At 42.0% G+C, this 14,600-nt stretch overlaps 1 protein-coding gene across 2 annotated transcripts in view; it reads left to right on the top strand.

Moving 5' to 3' along the window:
- The window catches only part of rptor (regulatory associated protein of MTOR, complex 1), a 165,989-nt gene that overhangs the window by 133,113 nt on the left and 18,276 nt on the right, over window positions 1–14,600 (top strand). For both annotated transcript variants that reach the window (XM_069168105.1, XM_069168104.1), the window contains exons 23-27: window positions 3,328–3,431; window positions 4,066–4,243; window positions 5,093–5,203; window positions 10,906–11,011; window positions 14,410–14,524. In XM_069168105.1, the coding sequence (XP_069024206.1) occupies window positions 3,328–3,431; window positions 4,066–4,243; window positions 5,093–5,203; window positions 10,906–11,011; window positions 14,410–14,524 (614 nt within the window). The remainder of the gene's footprint in view (window positions 1–3,327; window positions 3,432–4,065; window positions 4,244–5,092; window positions 5,204–10,905; window positions 11,012–14,409; window positions 14,525–14,600) is intronic.

Raw genomic sequence — 14,600 nt, 5'->3', positions numbered from 1 at the left:
CTATTGAGAAGCCAGGCCTCAGCTACTTAAAGACAATTTTTAACAAAGATATTTATACTCTGACTTTTTTTCATTTGAATTGAGACCCTTGATATGACTTGGTTTTCTGGAGACTCAACTTGTCCCTGACTTGGTTCAGTTGTCTTGAGACTCAACTGATTTGACTTGGTTGACTTGAGACCAGATTCTGACTCGTTGAAACTTGCACAGGTTTTAATACTTTAACTAAAACTTGTTGCAGTTCAACTCTCGGTTGTCTCGTTGGACCTTAGATTTGAGCCCGGTTCGTCTCGGTCGTCTTCAGACCACATTCTGCCTCGTTTCGGTTGAATTGAGCCTCAACTCTAACTTTGGCTTGTAATTTGCCTCTGACTTGTCCTGGTTTTCCGGAGACTCAACTCTGACTTGACTCCGCTGACTTTAGACTTGACTAACTTGACTTGCGACTTGACTTTGACTCGTCTCTGCTGTCTTGAGAATTCCAACTCGAGTTGTACTGATTTTGACTCGAGACTCGACTTTTATTCACGTCCACAAACCCGAGACTTGACCTGAAATCATCTCGACTGTCTTAAAGTTTGACTTGAACATGACTCGAGGTCGAGATCAAATTCGACTCAGACTAGTCTTGACCGCCTTTAAAAAAAAAAAAAAACAGCTGACGTCACACACTCCCCTTTGGCCGTGGCTACACGCCTACCTCGTATTCAGCTTGTATTCAGTGCCGCGTATTTGTCGACTATGTTGTGCAGGTGTCACGCGTGCAGTATTACGCTCTCATGAAAACAGGGGCAGCTGATTAAGCTCCTCTCCGTCTGTTCACCTGCGGAACATTTAGAAAGTCACGACGATCCAAACACCTTCAAATTTCTTCTTTTCTACAGTTAATGAGTTCCCGTGGACGGAGCCCACATTCATTTTTACCATCGCGAAGAGCTCAGCAGAGACGACTTAATCAAAGGACATTCATCAAGTTCACAAGTGTTAACATTAGCCTAACAGGGAAGCCAGCGCTTTTAATTGGGATTCTAAATGTCAGATGTTATTGATTTGTAACAAAGTGAACAAGGTCGGCAGCTAATTTATTTTTACTTGCTTCTCAGATGATGACGGCATTAAATGCTTTTTTAATAGCCCCCCCCACCCCCCTCCTCCTCTCGCTGCATGATGCTGGGGTGAAAGTCATGGTGTGTTATTTAAAAAAAAAAAAAATTTTAAAGCCTATTATTCTGGTGTTTTCCGGGTTTTTGACTGCACACAGATGTCCGAAAAGAAGGTTTTCACTTCACAAAGACCTGCAATCAACCAGAACATGAGCATACAGCGGGGGTCGCCAACCTTTTTTTTTTTTACCTGTGAGCCACTCATGTTTAGTAACGTTTATTCACATAGCTGAGGTCCACCCAAACTAGATGAACGTGGTATTGTCGGGTTTCCAATCAAATCGGTCAGATCCACCGCTGGCTCCTCCCCCCAGCTAGCCCAAATATGGTCACTTCCTGCTCCAAACCGCTCCGAACTAGCAAAGATGGCGACGGACAAAATCTGAACTGGAGACTTCGTAACGGCCGTTAACAAACCCAACGGGTGACGTCACCGCTGGTTGACGCTTGTACTCAGCACTCGCATTTTGTTTCACAACAGCTCAAATTTAACAGCATGTGCATGATTTCTTTCTGTATGTGTTTTTTTTTTTTTACATTTCTTTAAACGAAACTCGTGCGGCCAAACAGGTGTGAAAAGTTTCAAATACATCCACCTAATATAAAATCCAGTATTTTCCTTCGATCGAGGGCCCCCTGTTTGTTTCCAGTTCAGTGTGACAGTCTCTGCTGTGTTTATGTCCTCTGATCTCTGCGTTTCGCTTATTTTTGCTGTTCGTTTCCTTTGCGAGGTAAATAAGTCATGAGAGGTTTCCTCCACCTGACACAGTCAGTCAATTATATCTGCCTCGACCAATCACCTCTCACCTTCATCTCGGACGCACCTTGGACGCTTCCTCCACCAGCCTTGACGTTTTAGAAGCCTTTTTGTTCCTGAGCTATCATCCCACCACAGCGACCCGTGTGAACGCACTAATTTGTTGACTCGTTTTCCAGAGAATTAATGTGGAGGAAGTTTGTGGGTGGAAGGTGGGGGGTGGGAGGGGCTGAGATGGGAGAACAAGCTGTTTCCCAGCGTGGAGTGGAGCAGCTGGTAGATCCTAATACCCCCGTTTCCTGCTTCACGCCTGAGTTTTATTTATTTTGCCTTTTCTTCCCCCCCCCCCCTCCCATATCGTCTTATCTGGAACGCTTGTCAGCAGATCCGGCGCGCGTCCTCCCGCGTGAGCGCGATGTTTGTTTACCGCATGTTGACGATAAACGAACGCCGATGAATAATCCATGAACACGTTGCGCAACCGAAGTCGTTTCAACTGACGAGCTTGCAACTTAACATTCACACCAGCGTTTGGTGAAAGGTGTTTAGCGTGTCCTCTGTTGCTGCCGTTAGAAATGTCTGCAGACTGTGTGTGTGTGTGTGTGTGTGTGTGTGTGTGTGTGTGTGTGTGAAGGCTGCAGCACACACACACACACACACACACACACACACACTCGCATCACTCAGCTCAATTTGTCAGAATTAACCACAATCGTTCTGCTGCTTTTATTTTATTGTCCCTCTCATCATATTGATCCTGTTGTGCATGAGTAGAAAAGCTTCTCAGATTATTGGCAGAGATGTTCCCATAATAACTGTTTCGGCTGCTTTTATTGCCGTTTTCTTTCATTTCTAACGGCCTCTTAACAAAGCGCCACCAGCTGACCCTCGTTACTGATGTCTCTTCCCCGTCGCAGGCGCGCTAGATATGTGTGTAAGGCTTTGCAATAAAAACATACGCACAAACAGAAGATACAAAAACTGTCGCGTTTTTGGTAATTAGCATAGAAATCAAATCAAAGGCAATCCCAGGTAGTAAAAATGTGTTTGCTTTTGTTAACTAGATTTACGCCGCGCATCATTTTCTCGGCACCTGGCTCCAGTAAACAACATCTCTGCTATTCATCAGTGATGCTTTGCCTCTATTGTCTTTATTAAGTTTACCCCTCCCCTGTGTGCAGCCTTTAGACAACTCGCAATGAAGCGGTTATATTACCTGCTCCGTTTAATGGGATAAAGTTCTGGAAATTTTGGCGAAACTTTTGTGAAGTGCTGCACTTTTATTTATTTTTATTTTTTTTCCAGGGTTTTGCTTCCGCTCCTGATACGTCGTTATATCCCGTCTCCGAAATATATTAAGCATGATCATTAACAAAACAGTAATAACGTGACTTATTTCTTCCTCAGGCGACGATGAACGCCAGACCTCAGAGGATCCTGGACTCCGGGTCGCTCACCCAGTCGGCGCCAGCCAGCCCCACCAGCAAGGGAACGCACATCCACCAGGCTGGGTGAGCAACGATCCCACACACACACACACACACACACACACACACACACACACACACACACACACACACACACACCGACGCCATCACACACAGAAAACTCATTACAGTGAAATCCCAAAGCTTATGCATCATGTATACAGCCTCCCTTTTAGCAACACAACACAGAAAAGCAGTCGAATTTAATAAGATGCAAAGAAAAGATGCAGATTTTTCTAGCAGTATGAGGTCAGATGTTACTTTTCTTTAAGTATTGTGTAATATGGATGATACGTGAACAAGAACAAATCAATCAAATTCAAGCACAAATTCAGCAGACTAAAAGTAACAAAATCATTATTGGTATCCCAGATTTTAATTATTAAGATTAGAAGCAAACTAAATGATTTCTTGGGATTGTTTTGAGCAGAATGTGAATAATTTACACTTAAACATTTTTTGCTTTGTGTTTTATTTGCATTTATCGATGCATAGGGTTTAACAGTGTTTAATAGTTTAACAGTGGCTCTGTTAAACTCTTTCCATTAGGATAATATATCGTATATTCACAGTATAAAACTGTCTCGTCTAAAATATAAACCCCACTTTTTAAAGATGAGCGTAACATCGTCTCCACCTTCCTTTCTGGTTCCTGCAGCGGTTCTCCGCCCATGCCCAGCACCAGCAGCTCCAGTCTGACCAACGACGTGCCCAAACCCCCCGCCAGAGAGCAGCCGGCCACGCGGCCCCCCTACACCCCGACCCTGGGAGGACAGGCGCCGCACTCCCACCAGTTCCCCCGCACCCGCAAGATGTTTGACAAGGGACCCGAGCAGGTAGGAGGAACACATCGGCTCAGCGGCTCCTTTGTCGTATTTTTCATTTCATGATGCACCAAAATGTTTCAAATGGCTGACGGGTCTGGACTGCACCCACACTCTTCTACTACGGAGCCATGCTGTTGTAAAACGTGCAGAACGTGGTTTGGCTTTGTTTTGCTGAAATAAACAAGACCTTCCCTGTAAAAGACGTTTGTCTGGATGGCAGCATGTGCTGCTCCAAAACCTATATATCATTCAACATTAATGGTTCCTTCCCAGATGTGCAAGCTACCCATGTCGCACTAATGCATCGTCATACCATCACAGATGCTGGCTCTTGATCTGTGCGCTGATAACGAGCTGGGTGGTCCCTCCTTCTTTAGCCTGGAGGATGAGGCGTACCTGATTTCCAAAAAGACGTTAAAATTTTGATTCATCAATCCACAGGGCAGTTTTCCACTTCACCTCGGCCCATCTTAAATGAGCTCGGGTCCAGAGAAGGCGGCGGTGTTTCTGGATCGCGTTTATTTCGGGTTTCTTCTTTGCACAGTAGAGTTTTAACCTGAGTTTGTGGATGCAGCGATGAACTCTCAGACTATTTCTGAGTCCGTGCAGTAACTTCCATGTGTCTGTTTTTAATTCAGTGCTGCCTGAGAGCCCGAAGATCACAGCCATCAAATATTTACACAGTGTCTCAACTTTTTGGGGAAACGGAGTTGTATAATATGAGTCTGGACGGACATGGACATGGAGGCAGTGATTCTAGTTTCTTTCTGAAAAGAGCAAAAGTAGCACAGTTTCCTTTTTCTCAGGTTTAACTCTCTTTTAATCGCTGACATTATTTTTGTGTGTGTTGATGTCCAGGCGGCTGAAGACGGTGACGACCCCGGTGGTCACAGGAACTACATCAGCGCCGCCCTCCAGACGGGACTCTGTGATTGGAGCGCCAAGTATTTCGCTCAGCCCGTCATGAAGGTGGGTGTCACTGTCTTCTTCACCGTGTGTGTGTGTCTATCCAGACTGCCGGTGTGTTTGCTGCTTTATATTAAGGATCCTTCGGGTCATGGAGTCGTTTGCGATTGTCTGTCTCCACCATGAGTTTGTTGCTGTCCACAAGAGGTCTGACAAGTGAAGAGTTGTGACCTTAAAGCTGTCATGTCATTTTTTATTTGTTTTCACTCTCAACACACACACACACACACACACACACAGACAGAGAGAGACTACACCAGTCAAACACTGCCTTTCACCTGTTAAATTATTGACATAAAATAGTCAGAGCATACATTGGGTTGCTGTTGTGGCTGTTTAGTGCTGTACACGTGTGGGATCCTCCATGTCCACATAAAAAAGTAGAGTATTTATATTTCGTCATGTCGTGTGATACTCAGATTTAGCCAGGACGTTAAAAATAAAGTGAAAGCTGTTCGATTTTTTTTGTTGGTTTTTTTTAGAATGTTGCTGGTGTCAGTATTTTTATTAATGGATCTTTTCCCTTCTATTTTCGGTAAAACACGTCACACGACAAACACAGGCGACACGCCAAAACTCTCAATGACGCGAGGCGTGACCCGCTCGCCTCACGCGGGCCGTGTGGCTGCTCTGACCTGTTAACATGGTCACTGAAGTGAAAACCAAGCGCGCGCGCACACACACACACACACACACACACACACACACTCTGCAGGTGTCCAGTGTGTCCGGGCCCTTTATTCGTCACGTCCCTGTCCTCCCTGCCAGAGCGAGTCAGATGGCCATCCTTTATTTAAAGCTGAATTCTGCTTCTTATTTTTTCTAATTCCAGGGTTGTGTTTAAGCACTGAAAACACAACAGACATGAAGCAACATGCTGCTGCTTTGATGAAATGGAGGTGAAACATTAATAAAACACAACCAAAAAGAAAAAAAGGGCAAATCCATCTTCATTTAGTTAATAATTCAAAACCCTTTTTTCCACCACATTTTTTCCAAGCAATATAGTTTCTTAACAGCAGCTTGAAGTGGTTGCCAAGCAACACAGAAGTACAGCTATGACAGGTAATATTGTGTTTTCACATACTTTTGTGAACTGGTGTCAGAGGTGCATGTTTATCGCGCACGCTGCGACGGTTTAATGAGTGACGGATCCGTCTGAGGACGTAAACCTCTGCGGTACCGAGTTTGTTTTAAAGAATAATGAAGAAGTTCTTCGAAAGGCAGCAGGATGGGGGACCAATCACAGCGAGGACACGCACCTGCTGCACGTACAAGATGGCTCTGCTGAATAATTGAACTATCGGAGCGCTGTAACCAGAGCGAAATTAAGATGAAAAGATGTAGTTGTTGTTGGTGCTCAAGTTTGTGATGATAAGTTGATCTTCTGCCCTTTTTCATGGAAAAAAAAAAATTCTCAGTTGAACAAAGAAGGGAATTATTCACAGTCAAGTGTGAAGGTCAAATAGAGGACAAAGTGGAAGGAAAATAAAGCCAGAAAACAATATTAGAAATTCATGTTTGCATGTGAGACAAAGTGGCTGATACAGAAAGAGAATGTTTATTTTTCTTAAAATGAAATATTTACATCACATGTCAGATGTTTGTGGGGGGGGGGGGGTCTGTGTGAAAGAGGTAGAGAGTGAAACGCACAACAGAAAAAGTAGGAGATGATGAAAGTAAAATATTTGAAGAGGAGAGCATACGTGAAGTGGCAAACAGAGGTGGGAGGCGGAGAAACAGAGGTGTTGAAAGTGAAGTATAACTCCGTGAAGAGCGGTGGCGGCGGCGGGATGAACAGGATGAAAGGGAGACGGAGCCAGAAGTGGCAACAAAAGGTGATGAAAAGCAGAAGAGATGAGTGGAAGGGAAGACGGAGCGAAAGAGCAGGCAGAGGACATACAGGAGGAGCGCCGATCGCAACGCCGCGTCGGCACAATTTTGAGTGCTGCCATAAAACTCCACTCCATTACAAAGCCCTGTGTGTGTGTGTGTGTGTGTGTGTGTGTGTGTGTGTGTGTGTGTGTGTGTTGTGTTGTGTTGTGTGAGAACGCCTCAAAGTCTGAACACAGGTTATCATATCACTGTGTCAGCAGCACGCGAGCGAAATGTGTGTTTGTGTCACTGCGTTCACGCATAGTTTTAGAGTTGTGTGAAGGACACTGAAGACTTCCTTCACATGACAGACTGATGGGAAACATGTCCGACATGCTCATAAGTTTTAAGTTTCATAAGAATACGTTTTTCTTTGATAACGTGTTGAATTTTTGAGGTCCGACAAGTGGCGAGTTGTAACCAAAAAGGCAGGCGCGTGATTTTTGTCCACCCTCGTACATAGCGAGACACACAGGAACTCACACCGACACGAAGAGACGGAGGTGAAGCTGAGAACTGCGTGAAAAATAGGCGTCGGGTCTATTTTTATAAATGACGCTCTAATCCGTTAACGTGGACGTTGAAAATTAAAAGCACGCCACCCATCCAGCGTGTCCGAGGCTGTTATGAGGAAGAACTTCACACTTAAACATAGAAACCCGACCCTGACCTTTGGGTTTAATTTAAACTTAAACTTTTAAATTAAACTTGTGAAGGGAGTTCTTTGTTTTCACTTAGTTTTTATTCCAGTTTCAGCAACAATCAAATTCACAATTTTTCTCAATTTTTACAGCCGTATATATATATATATACATATACATATACATATACATATATATATATATATGTTATATATATATAATTAGTACTATTAGTAAAATATTAGCACTTAGTACAGCCGTATATATATACGGCTGTACTAAGTACTAATATTTAAATTAATAGATTAAATATTAGTACTTAGAAATAGAACAAAGATAGAAAAGGATTACAAATAAGAGCAGAGCGTCTGGACTGAGACTAATATGTAGAAAGTGATAAGAGGGGCAGTCATAGGGGAAATACTGGATTTTATTAGTTAAATCTTATATTAGAACCTTTTATTTGACATTTCTCAAACCAGTTTGGCCACACAAGAGTTGTCTGCACTGCAGCAGGCATTTAGAGGACATCTGTGTGATCGTAAATACCGAAAATACCCCCCTTCAATTGAGAACATAACATCTTTGTTATTGAAAGAAAACGTTTTTGAAAGAAGCTTGTTGAGCTGGTTTGTGTGGAGCTCAGCTACGTGAAGAAATGTTACTGAACGTAAGTAGTTTTCACAGGAGTGCAGGCTGCTACAGCTGCATACGAGATGTCCAGTAATCGCAGGTGGGCGTCCGCATACTTCTGGCTGTGTTGAATCTTATTCATTTTTCTATACTGTTTACACACAACGCGCACATTTTTCACCTGAGGGTCTCATTATACGTTACATCAGTAGCTGACACAGTGCAGGAACACAACCCTGAGAACAACAGTATCAGCTGGCTGACACACACACACACACACACACACACACACACAAGCACGCACACTCAGATGTGCCTCCCCTCGGGCTCAGATAGGAGACATAGCCAACGTACACATCTATTTATTCAGTCGCTCCACTCTGAGGTGTTAAAATGTGTGTTGTGTCTCCTTAACAGCAACACACACAGAGCAAAGACATTACAGGAATATTGATGACATAGTAGTAATGTGGTCACATGGCACTGTAGCTTTGTGTGTGTGTGTGTGTGTGTGTGTGTGTGTGTGTGTGTGTGTGTTTGGTGTGTGTGTGTGTGTGCGCTATTTAGCATTCGGTGTGCGTAGGAGGCCTCGCTGTAGAAATGTGCCTAATAAGCACACACTGGCAAACAACATTTGATACCACACACATTTGGTTGTTGTTTTTTCCTCCGTTGTTTACCCGCGATAGCTTAGTTTGCATTTTTAATTTACAACTTTAATACAATCAGCTGCTGAGTAACATAAATCTTCTTTATATTAAACTCTGCATATTTAATGTCATGTTTAAAAAGAGAGTCGTCCTGTTCAGCTAGAGTAAAGTCGGCAGCGGTTCTGACGGGACCATTTTGTTACGTAACACTGAATAAAGTTCTCACTTTTGATATGGTCCCTCTGCTCAGCAGATGTGATGAGATGGGATTACATAAAGTGAAGCTGATACCGCGACTCATTATAACGGGAACCACACGAGCGCCGTTTAACGGTGTCGCAGTGACGGGATAAAAAGGCGGTGAATAAAACATTTAGTGAATGATTCTTAAAGGAATAGTTTGTCAAATTTCTGATTCACGTTTTTAAAGCTCATCCTCATTTTGTCTTAAGTGCAACGAAAATTCACATCTACGCCTCTAAAGCTCACTGAAGCTGATCTCATGGCTGTTGTACTCGGAGCTGAAGCTGAAGAAGCATCAGAGATATTTTTTTCAATCTTCTCACCTGAACCTCAGAAAGACTACTTGCAGTCATATTTGCCAGATGTTTCTTTTTTCATTATTATTTCTGCCGTCTCAAGTGTTTATCAAACGAGAGGGAGTCGGTGTAACCCAAGCGGCAACCAACAGTGACATCACTCCCTGGAGTGTGCCGTTCTGAAGCCTCGATTTCGGACTTTTGTCCGTCACCATCTTGCTTTTTTTTTTTGGAGCCAGAAGTGTATTTGTATTTGGATGACCTGGGTAGAAGCGAGCAGTGGATCTGACTTGGTCTGTTTGGGAACCCGACTGTACTACGCTCCGCCCACTTATAGCGTAAAACTGACTGCACCAGAGGCCTGTCAATCAAACAAACACTTTTTAAAGCCTAATATCTAATTAATGACGGATTATTTTCAGATGGACCGCCAGAAAACGAATAAGAAGGAGTGACTTTAGCTAACAACGCAGAGAAGATAATGATTGACTTTGTATTTCATGAGAGAAGTTGAATGGGTGTCTTTGGAGCCGGACACTTTTCAGAGCCAACCCCTGGTGGCACTTGGTGGTGTTGCAGTTTAGGGCTACGTTCACTTTTATACACAGACTGTGGTGTCACTCTTGCTTTCAAACTGGTCCACTGATGGAGGTCTAAAAAAATGCAGCAGGAAAACCACCGGTAGTCAGCGGATTTATTAAAGGAGCAGTGTGCAGAATTTAGTGGCATATAAATTTGGGTATTTCCTTACAGGACATCAGCCAGTGATGTTATGATATTTTCTGATTGATCTGTGACTGCCAGTATTCTGCTCTTTTTTTTATTCCTGTGTTATTATTCTTTATACTTTTATATATATATATATATATTCAAAATATTCATGAAATCAGCCTTACAAAAAAGTTCCAATAGAGGTTATATACATTATACTCAGTCCCTGGAGATATACACATATTTATTTCACGCCCTCTGGTTTGATGTCTTTTATATTTTTCTGAAATGAGTTTCACTGGTCTGTTGGGAAGTTTTTTGTCAGAGATCTTCTATTCAGAGATATTAATTATCCAGAGAAGACTTCTGGCTCTTTCACTGAAAGAGAGAATGTTATTCTATTATTTGGCACAATGATCGCTGCGTGCAAAAAAAAAAAAAAAAAAAAAGCTAAGTGATGAAGAAATTTTAATTCTTTGAGATATTGCCTTTTCAAAAGTCTTGAAGAGTTTGAGGGATGAACAGTCAAGGCTCACAAAACAGTGGATGCGCTCAGAATTTCCGCAGAGGCTGTAATATACTACGTTTTTAGAAATGTTTTAAAATAAAGGCATCGGTTGAATATTTCTCTCTTTTTCCTCTGCGTTTTCTTTCAGATCCCGGAGGAGCACGACCAGGAGAGTCAGGTGAGGATGGAGCGGCAGTGGAGGTTCCTGAGAAACGCTCGCGTGAGGCGGCAGAGTCGGAGCATCACGCAGAGAGGTGAGTGTCCAAAGACAAAAGGCCACGTTTGTAAAAATAAATAAAAAATACAAACACGTTTCTCTGTCTGGTAGCAAAAAAAAAAATCTTCTTTTAAGTCCTCAAGGGGGGAAGTTCACCTGTGAGAAGTTAAAGAAACTCTGGCCTCAACTTTAGATGAAAAATTTATTTGCACAAATTTCCCCGAAATATTTAGTTGAATGAATTATGAAAATATCACCACAGATTTTAATCACGTTGACATCACATGACCGGTCTTGTATCTTATAAAATAAAAAGCAAGGCCGGTTTATTGATGGAGTGAATTTCATGCATATGCTCTGTGGTCAAATCGCACGAGCGTCGAGATTCGGACAGAATCGTGTTTAATTGAATGTTTATGGAGCCTCAACGAAGGTTAATAAGGGTGAAATCCAAGCTCTCCAAAAAACAAAAGATACACCTGCAGCATGATTACCACCGAGCATCAAAATCCCAGAGATGATAAAGTCAGAAAAACGTGAAATAATTTAATAATGAAAAATATGAATGAAAAGTTACAAAATTAAAGTAAAATGTGGGCACTATTCTATTTTATAGATAAAAAATAAATTTTAATTCAGCCAAAGTAACTAGCAAAAAAATGTGCCCCACCTACCTATAGCGGAAAACTGACTACATCACAGGCCTGTCAATCAAAAATGCCGCTTTTTAGGGCTAATTTTCTAGTTAATGGTGGGATTATTTTCAGATGGACCGCCACACAACTAATAATAAGGAGCGGCGTTAGCTGCCAACACCGAGATAACTTTTATCGACTTTGTATTTCCTGAGAAAAATTGAATGGGAGTCTATGGAGCCGGAAGCTTATCGATGCAAACCTCTAGTGGCCCTCGGAGGTATTGCAGTTTAAGGCACTTCTGCAGTGGCTTCGCTACGTCCACTTTTATACAGTCAGTGACTTAAAGACAAATTGCTCTTTAGATGATTTAATTCCTACCAATTTAGAAGATTCCTGTCTGATTTTTTTGGGGGTGAAATCCAGACTGTCTAAAAAAATTTTTTTAAAAAAGATGGAGACACACCAGAAATGTTGCAGCTTTATTTTAGACGTGCGAGTGAGTGTGATGATTCGCAGGGATGAGAGAATTGATTGAAATCAGTCCTCAGTTGAATACATCCTGCTGAATGAGTCACAGGACTCCCCTCACATACACACACCATACTCACACACACACACACACACACACACACACACACACACACACACACACACACACACATACACACACATTCACACACATTCACACACTCACACATTAAAGGGCCTGGGGTAGCAGCGTACACACAGACTCCCCAAGTGAAGTTAGAGCTTCCTCAAACAGAATAGATAACACCTCCAACGTCATTGGCAGCCCCCTCCACACAAACGCACACACACACAAACACACAAACACACACACACACACACACACACACACACACACAAACACACGTAGTCACGAGGTGATTGGCGTCAGAGCTGAGGCTCGCTCACGCACACACGTCTCTCCTTCTCTTTTAACTGCTCGCTAAATCAATGAATTCCCCTCACAGTTTTCTGAAAGAGAGGAGTAGTAGGGCTGCCCTCATTCAGTCTGTTCCCTGCAGAGAGGAGGAGGAGGAGGAGGAAGAGGAGGGGGAGGAGGAGGAGGAGGGAGAGGAAGGCTGAGGATGGAGGAGGCAGCAGAGCTAGAAATAAAAACAGAAAGAAAAAAAAAGTGGTGGAGAAATAGTTTAGTTTTTCTTCTCTTGTTGATGGAAAATAAGTTATAAAGTTTCAGATTTCGCAGTTGTTTTTCATTGACTGCCAAAAGCAAATCGACGAAGATGATGATGATAATTCACTCAGCTTTTAACCAAAGGCCTCGACTATCTTCCCCTCCGACTGCATCTTATTCCTGCGTTCATCTGTAATGGATTTATTATAGATGTATTTTTTTTTTTTTCTTCTTCTCAATATGGCTGTTTTTCAAGAGTGAGTCCGTGTGTAGCCAAGGACGGTCCGGCCAACCGGCATGTGCTGTTGCCATGGCAACATATGGTGAGGCAGTCAGCCTCCTGTCAGATGTATCTGCGTGTTTGCACTCACGTTGAGGGTCCTCAAACCAGACTTCGTGCTGCGTCCTCAAGTCTTTTGTTTGCAGCCCAAAAATGCTGGAATCTTTACTTTTTTATTTATTCCAAATGGTTCTGGCTGCAAAATTATATCACAAAACCTTTAGCTACTACGTACAAAAACTCAAGTTTCCCTTTTGGTAGTATTAAAAAAAAAACATGAACAGAAAGTCGGAGCATCTTTAAATCACCCACATGACATTACAACACTTAACCATTACCACTGCAAGCACTATAATAATAATAATAATAATAATATGATAATAAACTTTATTTGTATAGCACATACAAGAAGTGCAAGAAAATTACATAAAAACAGATATAAAGGAACATAAAAACATGTTGAAATAGAATTTAAAAATCAAAATGCATAAGAACAGATTAAATTAAACACAAGACATCACATTGATAAAACAAAATAGAGTTAAAATATAGAATAAAGTAAAATGCATAAAACACCTTTAATTTTAAGATTGATTAAGAAACAGATAATAACCCCAAAAAAATTCAAGTAATTCTAAACTAATATAAATCATCCTGATGTTTTATTTTCAAAGATTTAGCAAGAAAGGCAGCCGACTTATAAATAATAAAGCTAAACAAGTGTATCAGAACATTTCTGGATTTAGAAAATATACGTTTCATTCATCACAGATATTCTTAATTCATCATAACAAGCAAAAAAAACAAAAGAAAATGTGGTTTTATTCTCGACTTTACCAGAATCACATCACTCACACTGCCTAAATCTGACAAATTCGAGGGTCACAGGAAGGACTCCTGTTCTCAACTGAAGATCTTTGATTTCCTGACAGATTTACTTTAACATTCAGGTTCAGGGTCAAAACTTGACTTGATTTCAAACCAGTGTTTGTCATTTAGATTTTTCGCAGGATATCAAATAACTTTCTTCTGATTGCATTATTGGTGCAGGATAAATCATTGTGATGTAATCCAGCTTCCTGAAAAACAGCACGAAGCTCTGCAGCTCATGAACAATGCAAAATGCAATTTACTTCAGAAAAACACATTTTCGTTGACCCTGTTTTCTGACGTATGAAGAAATACATTTCTTAGTCATGCATCTATTCACATAAGGGGGGGAATTTAACAGCACTGCCGTGACTGTTTCCTGGTAACAGCACATGCACTAACAGGCCTGGTACACGCTTATCAGCCCAGTTCAGCTCGAACCTCTCATCTTCCAGTTTTAAGAAATTCACCGCGTGTTTTCCACTCTGGGTTTCTCCTCTCCGTTTCAGGTGTTTCCCGTCTGGATGATCAAATATTCATCAACCGAAACCCCGGAGTCCCGTCTGTGGTGAAGTTCCACCCGTTCAACACCTGCATCGCTGTCGCCGACAAGGACAGCATCTGGTCAGAGGCGCTTTAGTCTGAATACCGAAAGTTTCATTTCTCGCGATTTTAAATGGGAAACCGATCAAACGATGGA

This window comes from Embiotoca jacksoni, unplaced genomic scaffold (assembly GCF_022577435.1).
Source record: "Embiotoca jacksoni isolate LCO1_2020_lvr unplaced genomic scaffold, fEmbJac1.0.p SCAF_4, whole genome shotgun sequence".
In the NCBI taxonomy this organism is placed as follows: Eukaryota; Metazoa; Chordata; class Actinopteri; family Embiotocidae; genus Embiotoca; species Embiotoca jacksoni.
The sequence above is the reverse complement of the archived record's forward strand: the minus strand, read 5'-3'. Positions and strand labels throughout refer to the sequence as shown.